Genomic DNA, 18,040 nt, shown 5'->3' with positions numbered 1-18,040 from the left:
TGGATAGCTCTTTGTTGGCCGGCACGGACACGATGGACCGAAATGGCCTCCTTCCGTGCTGTAACTTTCTATGCTTGTGCTTTCATGAATTTTTTTACAATATCTTTAAAATGTTTAATTGAGCTGTTGACATTCACCATTCTATTTTTAATTGTGTTTAATAAATATATACACAATTGTAGTCGTGTGGCCATCATAATTTCAGCAGAGCACTTGGGTGCCACATTTCCCAATTGGTTCCAAGTAAAGTCGCAGCATATTGGAACTTAGGAGATAGAGAACTTATTGATCAAAAGCAAAGAAGGTGGCTAGAAAGCTGCCACTAAGGACTTGGGGTGGAGTGGAATATCAAATCCTGAACGACCAGCTTGGGGAAGACACCAGTGAAAAAAGAAGGCAAACTAAATCAGATCAGTTTTGAACTTTTTTTGCCATCAGTGTGGTAAGTGTGTGCTACAGGAAACTTTCTGGTATCCGGCACGAACGGGACCGACCTGGTGCCGGTCCATCAACAATGCCTGATAACCAAACGCTATAGTTAAAAGATACGGAGCTCAGAGCTCCGTCTAAAGCAACATAAGAACATAAGAAATAGGAGCAGGAGTCGGCCAATCGGCCCCTCGAGCCTGCTCTGCCATTCAATACGATCATGGCATGAACAAACCCTGTACGCTTCAAAACAATCGGCACAACTTGCAAGCGTCTCTGTAGCTTAGCAACAGCTTCAGCTACATGCTTGCACAGCCACAAATGAGTAAAAAAAAGTAACTAAAAGTAAAATAAGTTATGAACCGACTCCTGAATTTTGCCGGTGGATAGAGCGTTCCGGTTATTTAGTGGCTGGTTAATTGAAAGTTTCCTGTAATATGGTTCCTAACCCAGTAAAAGCATTAAAATCACTTTTTCACAAGAACTTGATTTTATATGTAAAGTTGTCTTTTAAGTGATTAAGTAACTTCATTAATGTTTTTATGTGAAGGTTTCAGCTTTGCTCAAAACCTTGGGTTTGAAGTTGGCATTTGACCAACACCTATCATGCTGTTGGCTTCAAGGAGATGGAATAGTCTGAGAAGTTTAAAATTTCTCATCATGCACCAATAGAATTTTGTCATGGCAAGGGGTAAGCTGACATAACTGGAAGGTTTTATCTCCTCGTGGTGTATTAGAGTTTTTGACTTTTTTGAAATTGGTGGAACGCTAGCTGCAGATGCTTTTTTCTGTGAATTGTTCATTACCTGTTACTTTTTTAGCCGAAAGAAATAGCGTAAGTCATAGACGGCTGACCAAACAGACTGACATAGAAAGAACCAGTGTCTTTACTTCTAACTTATCTTTTTCAATGAATTGATCTTGAAAACTATTGAAGTAAACACAGGTTTTGATTACCATTTTGCTCGTTAGAGCTAAATGTTCTACTTGGTGCCAGTTGTGCTAGATGAGGTTCACCTCCCCACTCTTGTATACTCTCCAACTTAGTATGAGCAAGATCTGCTATTATTACATTACAAATGCTATGTCCAGCAATACCCATGGTCTGCTCCTGACACTGCTGTTTGTTATAAATACAACAGTGTTAACATGTTGGATGCTTCTGACCTACACCTCTGGTCTAGAATTGATTAGCACATTCCAATCTGCAAAGTTCCCATACCAAACAATTGAACTGTAAATGGCCGGTATCTCTGTTCCTTAAAGGGCAGTTGCTTCACCTTGGCAGTAGGACAATACATTGTGCATGACATGGTATAACACTCTTCCCCCTCATAAAACAGTGTGGCTTCTGACTTATGAGCAACACACTGGGAGATGGATGCGTTTGTGTATTTGAGCAAAATTAATTTCTTTTTACTAAGGCTATTGCAGTAATTCCGAATTGTGTGTCTCCTTCAGATTGAGAGAGGATTGTTACTCTTTTTAATATCATTGGTCTTAGAATAGCTAAACTAAAAAGTATCCCTGTGCTAATCCACAGGTGGACCAATTGTATTTTCAAATCAGACTCGAACTTGGTGTTGCCATTCTTACTGTCGAATAGTATCACCAGAAACCAAACACGGTTCTGTGTTGGCTTGCTGTTAGCTTGGGTATTTTATATTAACATCAGGGAAAACCTGGAGATAATGTTCAAGGAAAATGTAATTATGATTACTGGTAATGAGCAACGCTATACTGATGCTTGACACCTAGCAAGACAACAGATGAAAAAGATGACATTTACATTTTGTAACCAATACCTTATGCTAGATTTAGTTTTTTAATTTAAAAAAATCACTTGAAAAGGGGAAAAAATTGTTGCTGGATAAATTAAGAAATTTGGGGAACAAGTTCTGCATCATGAGGTAATGCTAATAATTGCATCCATTACTCTTAACTATATTAACGCATAATTTTTACCGTTGTATTTTGAAGTAACGTAAATACATTTATAATGAATCTCTGTTGCAATAGATGAGCCTATTTTTAAAATCTCTTTCCTGATAGGTTGATTACTTACTAATTTGCGATATGATTTGATTTTTCCAAATATAATCCAGATTCATGTGTAATCATTCTTGAGTATTTCTGTCTGCAGGTTGCTGTTAGCTCAGAGCCCTGATGGTGTGGTGTTAAGCACAGATGATTATTTCTGTCAGACTGGAGTTTACTGGTTTGACCCCAATTTCCTTGGGGAAGCTCATGAGTGGAATCAGAACAGAGGTATGAATTAATAAATAGTGTTTCGTTTGATACCAGTCTGGACACTGTCTCTCTTAATTTTTGTAATAAATGTGTACGGAAGCTAAAACTAGTCAATGAATAACAAAGGACAAGCCTTCATGGTTTATTTATGGAATAGCTATGGGAATGGAAAAAAGGAGCGTGGTGACATTAATGTGTTCTAAGTAGCAGTATGCCTTTTCCTTTAAAATTTGTAAAATGAAAACTAGGTCATAAAACAAAAGATGTTAGAATGTTAAGTTCCTATCATTTATCAGTGGATTGAGAAGTAACCTTTAAACTTCCATTGAGGTATAATTGAAAAGTCTAAGGTTCATTCGTGAATAAATGCATTCTTTCTATAATTTTAGATTCTAAGATGTGTTCCCTTTTAATTTTGAAAAAAGTTTGAATTGTTGATCCTGTCTTCATGTACCATAAAGCTTTAAGATATACTGTATTGATTTGCAAGTTAAGTATAGACTTTTTGTTGAGCCATTTTTGAGCTGCTTTTATGTTAAAGCTGCTTGAGTTCAGATTTGAGACTTTTTGGTGAGATGAATTTTGTAGCTTACAGCACTAACTCAGGCGCTCATCACAGTGACAAACTTGTAGATGTAGTTTGTCATTTGAACTATGAGTCACGGAGACAAAAGGAGCGGGATATAGCAGTTTGATATCCAGGTGTTGGTAGCTCTTTGCATGAAGAATTGTTTTCTGACATCAGTCCTGAATTTGACTTTTATCAGTTTGTATCTCTGCCCCCTTGTCCTACAGTCATTGTTTAACTTGAAATAGATAATAACCTTTTTCATTCCATTTATTATCTTATCTCCCTGTGTAAGATTCTTGCTCATTCATCTCTTTCCAATACTAAAGAATCTTGAGTTTCTCTAACCCTTTCTCATAACTCTATCCTCTGGTACTGGGAATCTGCCTTACTTTGTGCCTTGGTGACCAGAACTGGACATTCTTAAAATTGCAGTTTGACTTGACTATACAGTTGAGCATAGCAGTCAGTCTAAGATTTATTCTCTCTTGATACGGCATTCTGTTTGGTTTGTTGTTTGCTACTGTACTGTACATAGTCAGTGCTGCGTTTCTGTACTGTACATAGTCAGTGCTGCGTTTCTGTACTGTACATAGTCAGTGCTGCGTTTCTGTACTGTACATAGTGCTGCGTTTCTGTACTGTACATAGTGCTGCGTTTCTGTACTGTACATAGTGCTGCGTTTCTGTACTGTACATAGTCAGTGCTGCATTTCTGTACTGTACATAGTGCTGCGTTTCTGTACTGTACATAGTCAGTGCTGCGTTTCTGTACTGTACATAGTCAGTGCTGCGTTTCTGTACTGTACATAGTGCTGTGTTTCTGTACTGTACATAGTCAGTGCTGCGTTTCTGTACTGTACATAGTGCTGCGTTTCTGTACTGTACACAGTCAGTGCTGCGTTTCTGTACTGTACAGTCAGTGCTGCGTTTCTGTACTGTACAGTCAGTGCTGCGTTTCTGTACTGTGCATAGTGCTGTGTTTCTGTACTGTACACAGTCAGTGCTGCGTTTAATACAACTCCTATTTCTGCTCAGGCTCTTCCCCAGCTAATATGACACCAGTCATTATGTAATTCCTCCAGCTCTTATTCCAGTGTAAATCATAGTAATCTTAATTTATTTAGACTATGCTTGATCATTGAATAATTTTGTCTGGTGAGTTTCAACACAAGACAAAATCAAAATACTGCAGATGCTGGAAATCTGAAATAGAAACAAAATGCTGGAGATACTCAGCAGGTCAGGCAGCATCTGGAGAGAGAAACAGAGTTAACATTTCAGGTCAATGACCTTTCGTCAGATCTGGAAACAGTTAGAGATGGGACAAGTAAAGAAACACTGTTCCAATGAAGCTCGACGTAAGCTCGAGGAGCAGCAGCACCTCTTTCGATTAGGCCCTTTACAGCCTTCTGGACTTAACATGGAGTTTGACAATTTCAGACCATAACCTCTGTCCCTATTTTTTCACATGGCAGCTGTTGATGTTTCTGCTATTCCCATTTACACTTCTTCTAGACTCATCTTTTGTTTCTTTACTTGTCCCATTACCATCTCCTTTTGCTCTATACTATCATTCCTTTTGTCATTCAATCACTCCTGCCTGTCAATCACTCCTGCTTTCCACCCGATCACAGACCTTCCCTTTTGTTCTTTCCTCCTCAAATCAAATCAAATCAAATCAAATCAACTTTTATTGTCATTGTTAGTGCACAAATGCAGTACAACGAAATGTAGGCTTGCGGCTCCCGAGAGTGTACATTTTGGATTAGGACACTTAAACATTTCAACATACATTTGTACATATATATTAGCATAAATATGACCATAATAAAGTGCATCGGCAGATGTGCAGGCTTTAGTGTTTATTTGTGGAGTTCAGTAGGATGACAGCCCTGGGAAAGAAGCTGTTCCTAAATCTGGTCGTACAGGTGCGAATGCATCTGTAGCGTCTTCCAGATGGTAGGAGGACGAACAGACTGTGTGGCTGGGGTGGGTAGGGTCTTTGATGATGGACCGTGCCCTCCGTAGGCAGCGTTTCTGATATATATGTTCTATGGTCGGTAGCCGGGTGCCGGTAATGCGTTGGGCAGTTTTGACTACCCGCTGCAGGGCTTTCCGGTCATGGGAGCTACAGCTGCCGTACCATACCGTGATACAGTTTGTCAGGATGCTCTCTATAGTGCAGCGGTAGAAGTTAGAGAGGATCAGGGGTGACAGATTACATCCCTTCAGCCTCCTCAAGAAATATAGGCGCTGCTGGGCCTTCTTCACCAGAGAGGAGGTGTTGAGGGACCAGGAGAGTTCTTCCGTGATGTGGACTCCGAGGAACTTAAAGCTGGCCACCCTTTCCACCTCCGCCCCATTGATGTGGATGGGGGTGTGACTTCCGCCTTTGGACTTCCTGAAGTCCACGATTATTTCCTTTGTTTTCTTGGTGTTAAGGGCCAGGTTGTTGTCGGCGCACCACTCACGAGATGCTGGACCTCCTCCCTGTAGGCTGACTCATCGTTGTTGGTGATCTGGCCTACTACCGTGGTGTCATCTGCAAACTTGATGATGGTGTTGGAACCATTAACAGCCACACAGTCGTGGGTGAAGAGGGAGTAGAGGAGGGGGCTCAGCACACATCCTTGTGGGGCCCCCGTGTTCAGGGTCGGGGGGGGGAGGTGTGGTTGCCTAATTTGACAGACTGGGGTCTGTTTGTTAGGAAGTCCAGGGTCCAGTTGCAGAGGGAAGTGTTCAGGCCAAGAGTTTGGAGTTTGGTGGCCAGCTTGTTGGGGACGATGGTGTTGAATGCTGAGCTGTAGTCTATAAACAACATTCTGATGTAGGTCTCCTTACCATCTAGGTGATTCAGTGCCGAGTGTAGAGCAGTTGTGATTGCATCCTCCGTTGATCTGTTTGCCCGATAGGCAAACTGGTGTTGGTCAAGGGAGGCAGGAACACTGGCTTTGATGTGAGCCAGGACCAGTCTCTCGAAACACTTCATTACGATGGGTGTGATTGCAACAGGTCGATAGTCGTTCAGGCATGTCACAGCCGTTTGTTTTGGCACAGGAATAATGGTAGCGGTCTTGAAGCATGTAGGGACTACTGCCTGGGCCAATGACAGATTGAAGATGGCGGTGAAGACATCAGCCAGCTGATCAGCACATTCCTTGAGTACCCGTCCAGGGATGCTATCCGGTCCAGCAGCCTTTCGTGTGTTCACTCTGCGTAGAACACCCCTTACGTCGGAGGTCGACAGAGTGAGCACCTGGTCTTCCGGGGGTGGTAAGGCTTTGGTAGCCGGCTCCCTGTTGTCCCTATCGAAGCGAGCGTAGAAGTTGTTAAGCTCCTCCGGAAGGGAGGCATCGCTAACCGGGGGGCTGGTGTTTTTGCTCTTGTAGTCAGTGATGGACTGGATGCCTTGCCACATGCACCGGGGGTCCGAGTTGTTGTGGAAACGATCCTCTATCCGCAGTGTCTGTTTCCTTTTGGCAGTCCTGATACCCTTTTTTAGGTTGGTCCTAGCTGCACTGTAAGCCGCCGCGTCGCCAGATTTAAATGCTGCGTCGCGTGCTTTCAACAGCGAGCGGACCTCTCCGTTCATCCAGGGTTTCTGGTTGGGGTATGTCCTGATATTTTTATGGGTCGTGACGACCTCGACGTAACTGTTAATGTAGAATAGCACTGTGGATGCGTATTCCTCGATGTCATTATGGGCAAACATGCCCCAATCAGTGCGTTCGAAGCAATCCTGAAGCTCCGAGACTGCCCCCTCTGGCCATACTTTCACTGATCTAACTGATGTTCTCACTCTTTTGATGAGCGGTTTGTATGCCGGGGCTAGAAACAGGGAGAGGTGGTCAGACTTCCCAAGGTGGGGGCAGGGAATGGCCTTATAAGCGTCTACAACACTCGTGTAGACTTGATCCAGTGTGTTCTCCTCTTGTGGGGCAGGAAACATTCTGGTGGAATTTTGGTAGTACAGTTTTTAGGTTTATGTGATTGAAGTCCACCGCGACGATAAAAGCTCCGTCTGGGTGCGCAGTTTGTTGTTCGCTGATGGCCCCGTAGAGGTCCTTCAGTGCTAGTTTGGCATTAGCGTGTGGTGGGATGTAGACCGCAGTGATGATAACATTCGTGAATTCCCGAGGCAGGTAGAAGGGTCTGCACCTTACCATGAGGAATTCCAGATCAGCCGAGCAGGATCTATCAGTTATATCCCTGTTGGTGCCCCCCTTTCTCTGCCTCTGCACCTGCTTAAAGTCTGTTACATCTCTAACTTCAACACAATACTGTGTGCAACACTGCCTTCACTACTTCAGGTGTCATGATGACCATGCTTCTAGAGCCTTTTGTTTAAACTTGGATATAGCAGCCTGTAAAATTTATTTAGGATTCGCCATAAGAAGAAAGGAACCACAGAGAGTGGGTGTTTGAGATATTTTACAGAATAGGAAATAGACTGCAGAGTTCTGGAATATTTGGGTTTTATTAGGGTGGTAGGATCCAAGAACAATATATACTTAAGCAAAATACTGCAGATGCTGGAAATCTGAAATAAAAATAGAAATTTTTGGAAATACTCAACAGGTCAGGCAGCATTTGTGGAGAGAGAAACCAAGTTAACGTTTCAGTTCGATGACCTTTCATCAGAACAATATGTACATAGTGCTGTGCATGTCGTGAAATGTTGTGTAGTACAGGAAACTTTTTTTTTTATCCGGGACTGGCGTGGTGCCGGTTTATCAAAAAGTCCGGATTACAGAGAGGTACAGTAAAAAGGTAGGAGAGCTGCGTACACAGCAACAAATCCAGGCTTCCTTGTTGCTTAGCAACAGGTGCAGGAACCCGGCCACAGATCCAGGAACAGGCTACTAATATGAAGTAAAACTTACCTGAACCTATTCCTGAATTTTGCCGGTTAACAGAGATTTCCGGTTAATTTAGGTGCCGGATAAAAAAGAGTTTCCTGTACTTTGCAGTGACCATAGTGGGCATCAAGCAGAAAATGTGAGAGACATTAGCCAAACTGACAGAAAGGAGGGTTATATAAAAAAAAAAGATTGAGTGCAGATGTAGCAATTGAAGGATTTTGGAAGAGAATTCTACTGTCTAAAGGTTCTGCCCCCATTGATGGAGTGGAGGAGGGTGGGGATAATGCACACCAGTCCAGAGAGAAATGGGGTGGTGTGTGGTAGATGGAGAATTGAGAAGATGAGGATATTGAAGTTCGTAGACTGGGGACAGGCAGCCAGCAGAAATTGACACGGGCAATGGTGCTGGGTGTTTGAGACTTTGCACAGCAGAATTTTACATCCTTTTGGTTTCTATTAGGGTGGGGGAATCCATGAAATTATTGTGGTAGTCTTGCCTTGCGCTCAAAGATGTAGATGAGGATATTGGCATTGATTGGGGTGAGATAGAGGGATTAATAGGCATGGTTAATGGTGGCAGTAAGCAGTCTGGGTTATGAAATGGATGTTGTAGAAAGGGGCGAGGCTGCGTACTGTTGGGTTGCATTTGATTGAGCAGCTGGTATGTTAGATGGAATAGGTATCTGAGGTGTACAGTTTCTGGTATGTCAACAGCATGTCTTGTGGCCTGTTTATTTTTAGTTGAATTCTTTTTGTTTCATCCTAGACTTAATGTCTGACAGGTAGTCAACAGCAGGAGACGGAGCCTGGGGGAGGGCTGGAAGAAGAAAAGGAAAGCTGCATAATTCCTGCAACTGTCAGAGTTGTGAGGCTTCATGCTTTGTGGGAGAATCCTATTGCCTGGCTCACCCCAGAGCCCTGTGTGGTCCTGATGAGGCAACTTAATAGATGAGCTAAATAAAATCTAAATGGGCAGAATAGTAGCAGGTGAAATTTAATGTAATTGAGGGCAAGATATTGCATATTGGAACAATTATGGGATTGATGGATGCACTATAAATGGATTGAAATAGCTATGGGTGAAGTTGAAAGTGGTCTAGATGTCTGTAGACATCTTACTGTGTTCACTCACTCTGGAGCAGAATCAGCAGAGTAAATAGAATGCAGAACTTTGCTGCCAAATTTAATAATGTACAAATTGGAGAATGCTATGTTAAAATTGTATACTTCTCTTGGTCTGCACCTTGAGTGTTATATCTGGTTTTGGTCACCAAGATATGAAAAGATGTACACAACTTGGAGTTGTGCAGAGAAGATTGATTTTTAGCATCAGAGATCAGAGGTACAAAGAGAGATTGAAAGAACTTTGGGTTGTTCAACCTCAGGAGAACTGATTGAGAGAGGACCTCACGAGATCTAGAACAGTGCTTTGTTTAAAAGTGCAAGTAGGACAGGGGTTACATGTTTAAACTAGTGAAAGGAAAATTTAGGACTGATGTTGGGAAGTTGTTTACACAGAATTATGAAAATTTGGTTTGGGGTTCTGACCACCCAACTTCCCTTCCTGGCTCCCATGTTAGCTGATATTGTTAACTGTTCCCTCTCCTCCGGTACTGTCTCCCTCCCTTTTGTTGTGTCGGTACCTTTCTACCTAGACACAATTTTGGACTCAGAACTCAGAGATTCAAACATGAAGTGCTTTATTGGAAGGAAAGGAAGTTTTGGAAAGTTCCGAACAAAGAGAGCTAAACTTAACAGAGAACACCCAACCATTTATCTCCTGTGACAGCGCCACCACAGGTGGGAGGAGAACACACAATACATAACATTGCCTCCCCTCTTAAATGGAAGGTCCACATTATTCCTCAACAGGTAAGTTACTTTCAATGCACTCAACGAACCTAGGGTAGAGGTAGACTGCCTCAAACCCTGACTTTACCCTGGGGTTTATTCTGCCCCAGTCTTGTGGGTAAGTCACTTAGCCAACAGATCCAAGCATCTTGGAGGCCGCCGCTCTCTGACAGGATACCGGCGGTCATCGCTGGCTTCCACAGCAGTAGGCATTGACACAGGCCTAGATGGAGACGGTGCCTGTGTCAGTCGAAAGTCAGGAGTTTGCACAGGTGGAACAGTCTCTTTGACTTCCTGTGTTGGAGAAGAGCACTGTGGCAAAGGATGCTGGTTTGCGGTATCATCCGGAAACAGTTCAGGCCAACCAGCCGTTGGAGCCTCTGTGGCTGTCTCTGCTCCTAGCAACAGTTGATCTGTGTGTATTCTCCAGACGACGTCCTCAGCTGTCTCAACCGTGTAAGACACAGGGCCCGTCTGCGCGATCACCGTAGCAGGAACCCATTTCGGTACAGTGTTGTAGTTTCGAGCTAGGACGTGCTCTCCAGGGTGAAACCGTCTCTCCTTGGCTCTTTCCTCTCTCTTTTCAACTTGAGCTTGTTGTTGACAATGGACAACCTGTTCTGCCCTTGGAGGTTTGAGTAAGTCAAAACTTGTCCGCAACTGCCTCTTCATCATGAGCGAAGCGGGGGAAGTTTTGGTTGTGGCATGCGGCTCGTTCCTGTAGGACAACAGGAAGCTGTTCAGACGTTGGTGGATTGAGCCCTGACCTTGCAATGCCTTCAAGGCGTGCTTCAAAGTTTGCACAAACCTTTCTGCCTGGCCGTTAGTAGAGGGATGATAGGGCGCAGACCTGATGTGTTGGACACCATTCACATGCAGGAAGGTTGCAAACTCCTGTGATACAAATTGTGGACCGTTGTCACTTACGAGTTGTTCCGGTGAGCCATAACGGCTGAACATCTCACCAAGTTTCTCAGTTGTTTTCTCTGCCGTGGTAGACCTCATCACAGTGACCTCCGGCCACTTGCTACGAGCGTCCACAACCACCATAAACATCCTCTCTTCGAAAGGACCGGCGAAGTCCACATGTACTCGCTGCCACACTTCTGCAGGCCAATCCCAGGGGTGTAGGGTTGCCAGCTGTGGAACATTCCGGACCCTTTGACATGGGGAACATGTTTTGGCTTTCTCCTCAATATTCCCATCGAGACCTGGCCACCAGAAGTAGCTTCTTGCCATTTCCTTCATCCGAACCATCCCACTGTGGCCTGTATGAAGTTGTTGCAGTATAGGTTCCCTCAGAGGTGGCGGAATGATGACACGGCGTCCCCAAAGAAGACAACCTGCCTGGACGGAGAGCTCCTTTTTGAAACGTAAGGTTTCCAACGAGGAGAATCTCCTATAGCTCTCCTTCGAATGACATCGTCCATTACCTCAGACAGGACTGGATTGTTGCGGGTGTACCTTCGCACCTGAACTGCAGTGACAGGTGCTCCCTCCACTTGTCTAAAGTAGAAGATGTCTATCTGACAAAGCTCTGGTGGAGTAACAGGCAAGGGTAGCCTCGAGAGACCGTCTGCGTTGCCGTGCAAGTCTGATTTGCGATATTTGATGTCGTTTGTGTGTCCTGACAACAGTAAAGCCCACCTTTGCATCCTGCTTGCAGCGAGAGATGGAATTCCGGTGTGGGGCCCGAAGATTGAAGTCAATGGACGGTGGTCTGTCAGGAGTGTGAACCTTCTCCCAAAAAGGTACTGATGAAATTTTCAAATTCCAAAAACGATTCCCAAGGCCTCGCGCTCAATCTGCGCATAGTTACTCTCGGCCTTGTTGAAGGTGCGTGATGCGAAGGCGATAGGTTTCTCTTCACCCGAAGGCATGATGTGGGATATGACTGCTCCCACACCATATGGTGATGCATCACATGCTAGCTGCACGGGTAGCTTTGGGTCGAAGTGTGTCAGGACCTCCGATTTCAGCAATGCTTTCTTTGCTTGGGCGAAAGCTTCGTTGCACAGTTCAGTCCATTTCCATGTTTTGCCTTGACATAGCAACTGATGTAACGGCTTCAGCAATGTTGCTAAGTCTGGAATAAACTTCCCATGGTAGTTAAGTAGCCCCAGAAATGAACGTAACTGGCTCACATTCTGGGGTGCTGGGGCCTCCACGATCGCCTTGACCTTTGACAGCGCCTTATGCAGGCCAGTAGTGTCAATCACATGCCCCAGGTACTCAACTGAAGACTGAAAGAATTCACATTTGTCTTTACGAACTCTGAGTCCGTACTCTTTCAGTCGTTGTAGTGTCGCATCCAAGTTCAGAAGATGATCCTCATTTGTCCCAGTGACCAGGATGTCGTCCAGGTAGCACTGGACTCCTGGCAGTCCACTCAAAATCTGATCCATTGCCCTTTGGAATAGAGCAGGGGCCGACGTAATTCCAAACGGAAGGCGGCAGTACCTGTATAGCCCCTTGTGTGTCACAATTGTCAGCAGCTCCTTTGATTTGTCATCGACATGCATTTGTAGATAAGCCTGGCATAAGTCTATTTTGCTGAACTTTTGCCCTCCGGCCAGGCCCGTAAAAAGATCATCAATGAGGGGAAGAGGGTACTGTTCCGCAGACAGCACCGGGTTAATAGTCACGTTAAAATCCCCGCAGATTCGAACAGATCCATCCTTTTTCAGGACAGGAACATGGGTGTGGCCCATTTGCTCACGCTCACAGGCTCCAGGACTCCATTCTCGACTGAGGCCTCCAAGTTAGCCTCAACTTTTGGCCTAATTGCTTTGTGAAACTTCGGCTTGCTGTCAGGTTTAATGTCCAGTCTCACGCTGATCTTTTTCATGCTCCCAAGTTCCCCATTGAAGAGCTCTGCATGTTTGTTTAACACTGCAGTCAGACCTGACTCCCCTTTTGACATCATGCGGACTGCAGGCCAGTCCAGCGTGATTTTCTCTAGCCACGCACATCCCAGTAGCGATGGGTAATTTCCCTTTACCACATATATAGTGGCAGTTTTGCAGTCTGTCCGTTCAATTTAACTGTCACCTCAATGACGCCTCTCATGGCCACAGGTTCACCGGTATACGTCTTTAGCACAATGTTTGTTGGCTGAAGGGTAAGATGCTTTAGCATTTTGTTGCAGGCAGTGTCTGAAACAAGGGACACAGCCGCGCCTGTGTCCACCTCCATATGCACTGATTGTCCCTCCACCAGTGGTGACACCCAGTAGCCATTTGAACCACCTGCAACCGTCAGTATGTGCATCTCTTCCTCCTCAGAGGTGTCGCTCCCCTCTGTTTTGCTTGTTCCATCATACTGCACTGAATGAACACTCTTTTTCCTCTCTTGTCCAAATACAGACATTTTGTTTCCATGCTTCCCAGCTCTGTCTGTTCTTTTTTTACCTCTACAGGCGCGTTCAATGTGACCCTTTTTGCCACAATTTTGGCATTCCAGCTCCGTACACCAGCAGTCATTAGCGTGATGGCCCGTTTTCCCACAACGGTAACATGTGCCGTTCCGCGCACCTTTAGGCTCAGACGACACCTTGTGAACTCTCCCTGTTGAACTCAACTGGTGAGCCTCCTTTTCCACCATCTCCATGGAGACACTAACTTCAATGGCCTTTTCAAGAGTAAGGTTGTCCTTAGTAAGAAGGCGCTTCTGTGTGGCTGCATTTTGCAGACCACACACAAGTCTGTCTCTAATGGTGTCATTCAGCACCTCCTTGAACTGGCAGTGTTCCGACAACCTTTTTGAAGCAGCAATAAACATCGTCACTGATTCCCCCTCCTCTTGACTCCGTTTATAAAATCTAAATCTCTCAGCCATAACCAGAGGTTTTGGTGAAAAATGTGCTCCAAGAATTTCCACTAGTTGCTTATATGTTTTAGTTCCTGGCTTATCTGGTTGCACGAGGCTGCGAAGTAAATTGAATGTCTTCGGCCCGATTACACTCAAAAAGGTAGGCACGACCTTTTCATTTGCCACCGCATTCGCCAATACAAAATAGTCAAAACGTTCTGTATATGCGCTCCATTGCTCCACATTTTCATCAAAATCACCGATGTTTCCTAATATAGTAGCCATCTCACGTATCAAATTAAATTTTCTGTTTACTCACTGCACCCGTAACGTACGCAGATTCATTCGCTCCTCTGTGCCGCTTGTTGTGTCGGTACCTTTCTACCTAGACAATTTAGGACTCAGAACTCAGAGATTCAAACATGAAGTGCTTTATTGGAAGGAAAGGAAGTTCTGGCAAGTTCCGAACAAAGAGAGCTAAACTTAACAGAGAACACCCAACCATTTATCTCCTGTGATAGCGCCACCACAGGTGGGAGGAGAACACACAATACATAACACCTTTCAAATCTACCGTCATCCACCCCTTCTCAAAAGATGCACCCTTGACCAATGTTCCCTCTAAGGTCCCGCGCAGGCTGCTCACGGGCTATTACATTGTAAATACCGCGCATGCGCAGAAATTTAAAGGGGTGCGCATTAAAAGAAACAGGCCGCGCAGAACAAAACGCAGCTTTCAGGGAACATTGCCCTTGACCCTTCTGTCCTTGCAAACAACTGCCCCATCTCCAACCTCCCTTTCCCCTCAAGTTCTGTGCTGTTGCCTCACAAATCCATATTTGAATCCCTCCAATGAGGTTTCCGCCCCTGTCATAGCACTGAAATGGTCCTAATCAAAGTCACAAATGACATTTCATGTGATTGTGACCGTGGTGAACTATCCCTCCTCATACCTCTCGACCTTTTTACAGCCTTTGATACGGTTGACCACATCATCCAACATTATCTCCTCCGTTGTCTAGCTGGGTGCGACTGCCCTCGCCTGGTTCCATTCCTATCTATTCAGTTGTGGCCAGAGAATCGTCTGCCATAGTTTATCTTCCCGCTCCTGCACTGTTACCTCTGGAGTTCTTAAGGACCTGTCCTTGGCCTCCTCATCTACATGCTGCCCCTCGACGACAACATCCGAAAGCACAACATCACATTCCACATGTACGCTGACGATACCCAGTTTTACCTCTGACCAGGATGAGCCCCAACACAACCAGCAGCAGCAGGCATACCAGCAGCAGCAGTAACAACACCATCACCAGCCTTCTCAATGACCTGATGCTCCACAGGGCAGGGGGCATGAGCGCAGGGTTGCACCGCGCCGGAGGCAATGCCCCCAACACAGGGTATGCAGGCAGAGGATGAGCTTCCTCAACGTGACTGAGCAGCAGCGCCAAAGGAGGCTCAGGCTATTGCACCAGGTGGTCGCAGACATTTGCACCTTGCTGGAGCAAGGCCTCCAGCCCAGAGGACCTGGTGGACACGCCTTACCAGCGCCCTCAACGTCTTTGTCTCCGGCTCCTTCCAGAGATCTGCAGCAGACATTTGCGGCATCTCTCAGTCAGCCGCCCACAGATGCATCACACAGTCTCCGAGGCCCTGTTTGACAAGTCAGCCAATTACATCAACTTTACCACTGATGACGCCAGTGTTACTGAGCGGGCGCTGGGCTTTGCCGCTCTGGCTGGCTTCCCACGGGTGCAGGGCATCATCGACTGCAAACATGTGCCCATCAGAGCACCCCATCATAACCCAGGAGAGTTTGTGAACCACAAGGGCTTCCACTCCCTCAATGTGCAGCTCGTCTGCAACCAAAGGAAGATAATCATGCATGTGTGTGCCAAATTGCTGGCAGTTATTATGAATCTTTCGACCTGTGCCAGTCCACCCTCCCTCAGTTCTTTGCACCTCCAAACACACTTTCTGTCTGGCTGCTTGGAGACGAGGGCCATCCACTGAAGACGTGGCTCATGACTCCCTTGAGGAGGCCAAGTACTGAGGCTGAGGAGAGATGTAATGAAAGCCACATGTCCACCAGATGTGTCATAGAGCAAACAGTAGGCATGTTGAAAATGCGCGTCAAATGCCATGACCGATCTGGAGGAGCCCTTCAGTACGCACCAGCCAGGGTCTCCAGAATCGGCAGCACGGTGGCATAGTGGTTAGCACTGTTGCCTCACAGCGCCAGAGACCCGGGTTCGAATCCGGCCTTGGGCGACTGTCTGTGTGGAGTTTGCACATTCTCCCCGTGTTTGCGTGGGTTTTCTCCGGGTGCTCCGGTTTCCTCCCACAGTCCAAAGATGTGCGGGTTAGGTTGATTGGCTATGATAAATTGACCCTTAGTGTTAGGGGGATTAAATACGTGGGGTTACAGGGATAGGGTGGGATATGTGTTGGTGTAGGGGTTACGGGGATCGGGTGGGATATGTGTCGGTGCAGGCTCGATGGGCCGAAATGGCCTCTATCTGCACTGTGGGGTTTCTGTGTGATTCTGTGAATCGTCGTCGTCTGCTGTGCGCTGCACAACATAGCCCTGTAGCGAGGATTAGCGCTGCACAAGGATCAAGGCTCTGAGCACTCAACCTCTTCAGAGGAGGAGGAGGAGTAGAAGGAACCGGAAGTTCAGTTGCCACTTGCACCCGAGCACATTGCTGCCAGGGATGGTCTCATCATGGCCAGATTTATTTAATTTCATGCATTACACCCATATGGTTGCCACATTTTGCACCAGGTAACCTCGCCCGCCCCCCCTCCCCAAACAACAATACCATTAAGCATCCCTACAATGACCCTGAATTTCTTTCACACTGATCCCCATTGCGTTATGTCTCACCACCCACTTCAACTCACGAAGCCACTTCCAAAGTAGCTGACAAAATTGGGCATAACCGGAAAGTGGTGAAAATAAATTGTTTTGTATGTGACAAGAGAAACGGAACCTTAACAGAAACAGTTCTTTAAACACCCATGTGCTTACCCTTCTGCATCTACTTCTGTGTCATCTTTCTTTTGCACGTGCTTCTGCGAGTTGCAACCCCTGTGGCTTCAGCAGAGGTAGAGGCAGCCTGCTCACTCCCCTGCTGCGACTGCATAAACACTTTTGGCGACATCCTCTGGGTATTGGAGCTTCTGATGACGCCGCCAAAGTCTGCTCCTCCTGCGACTGTGCAGGAGCAGACTCAGCCCAGGAGATCCGAGGATGCATCTGGGGCTCTGACTGAGGGGGAGGCAATGGGGGAGAAGTGTGCGTGCTTTGAGAGGGGCCCCCACTTCCATGTTCCCTCTCATGGGCCACCTGCACTCCCTCTTCAGCGCCTTGCTGCACGGTAGTGGGGCCATGAGGACCCAAGTGTATGTTGACATCCCTCCAAGAGAGGAGATCTATGAGCCTTTGCCATTTACTCTCCAAAGATAGCATGTGCTCATGTGAGTGGCACATTAGCTGCTCCATGCAGCTGGCCATCCTTTCCATGGAGGAGCCTACAGTCGCCATCGCCTGCAACACAGTGGTGCTCATTTTGGAGATGGACTCCTCCATTCTCTGCACATTTGCAGACATTGAGGCCGCAAAACCTGTCGGAGGCTCCTGCACCTCCAGGATTGCCCTATTTCTCGATGGCCCCCGAGGATCAGCATCTGCATGCAGCTAAGCAGAGCTGGGAGCATCTTGCGCCCTCTGGCGAGGAGTCTCCACTGCTGTTCCTGTCTCCAACATCTGCTCTTGCTCACTTGTGACTGGTGACACCACTACTCTATCTCGCGTAGGACTCGGAGATGTGCGTATCTGCGCTGATGTTGGGTGCTCTTATGTCTGGTGACAGTGCACCCTCAGAGGCTGCAAGCTCCTCTGAGTCGCGTTTTCCTCTTCCGCCTGGACAGTGTGGCGGGGCAGGGGGGCTCTTGATGGACCTGTGGCAGAATAAAGAGATGATTTTAAAATGTCACATCAAGAATGGATACTGATACCATTATACAAATGATGAACATTCATTGGCTGCTGTATGCCATGTGGCTGTATGAGATACAATTCTGTCACCAGGTTGCTGAGATGTCGCCCTCTCTCTGTCTCCCACCGCCAGCTGCTCTGCAACTCCTGAGACTTCCAGGGTGACCTCCTCTGCTGGAGTCAACGTGGCCAATGAAGGAGGGCCACCTCCGGTGTTCTCCCTCTCCCTCTTATTGTGGGCTCTTTTCTCCTGCAAGGAGGGAAAGAGAAG

At 46.2% G+C, this 18,040-nt stretch overlaps 1 protein-coding gene across 1 annotated transcript in view; it reads left to right on the top strand.

The window, feature by feature from the left end:
• The window catches only part of LOC147111933 (NEDD4-binding protein 2-like 2), a 55,652-nt gene that overhangs the window by 17,181 nt on the left and 20,431 nt on the right, over positions 1–18,040 (top strand). The window contains exon 3 of the mRNA XM_085999334.1: positions 2,573–2,697. Within this exon, the coding sequence (XP_085855460.1) occupies positions 2,573–2,697 (125 nt within the window). The remainder of the gene's footprint in view (positions 1–2,572; positions 2,698–18,040) is intronic.

Source organism: Somniosus microcephalus, chromosome 10 (genome assembly GCF_052327205.1).
Source record: "Somniosus microcephalus isolate GS21.2 chromosome 10, FLI_Smic_1.0, whole genome shotgun sequence".
In the NCBI taxonomy this organism is placed as follows: Eukaryota; Metazoa; Chordata; class Chondrichthyes; order Squaliformes; family Somniosidae; genus Somniosus; species Somniosus microcephalus.
Note: the sequence above shows the minus strand (reverse complement) of the source record. Positions and strands in the feature narration are given on the sequence as shown.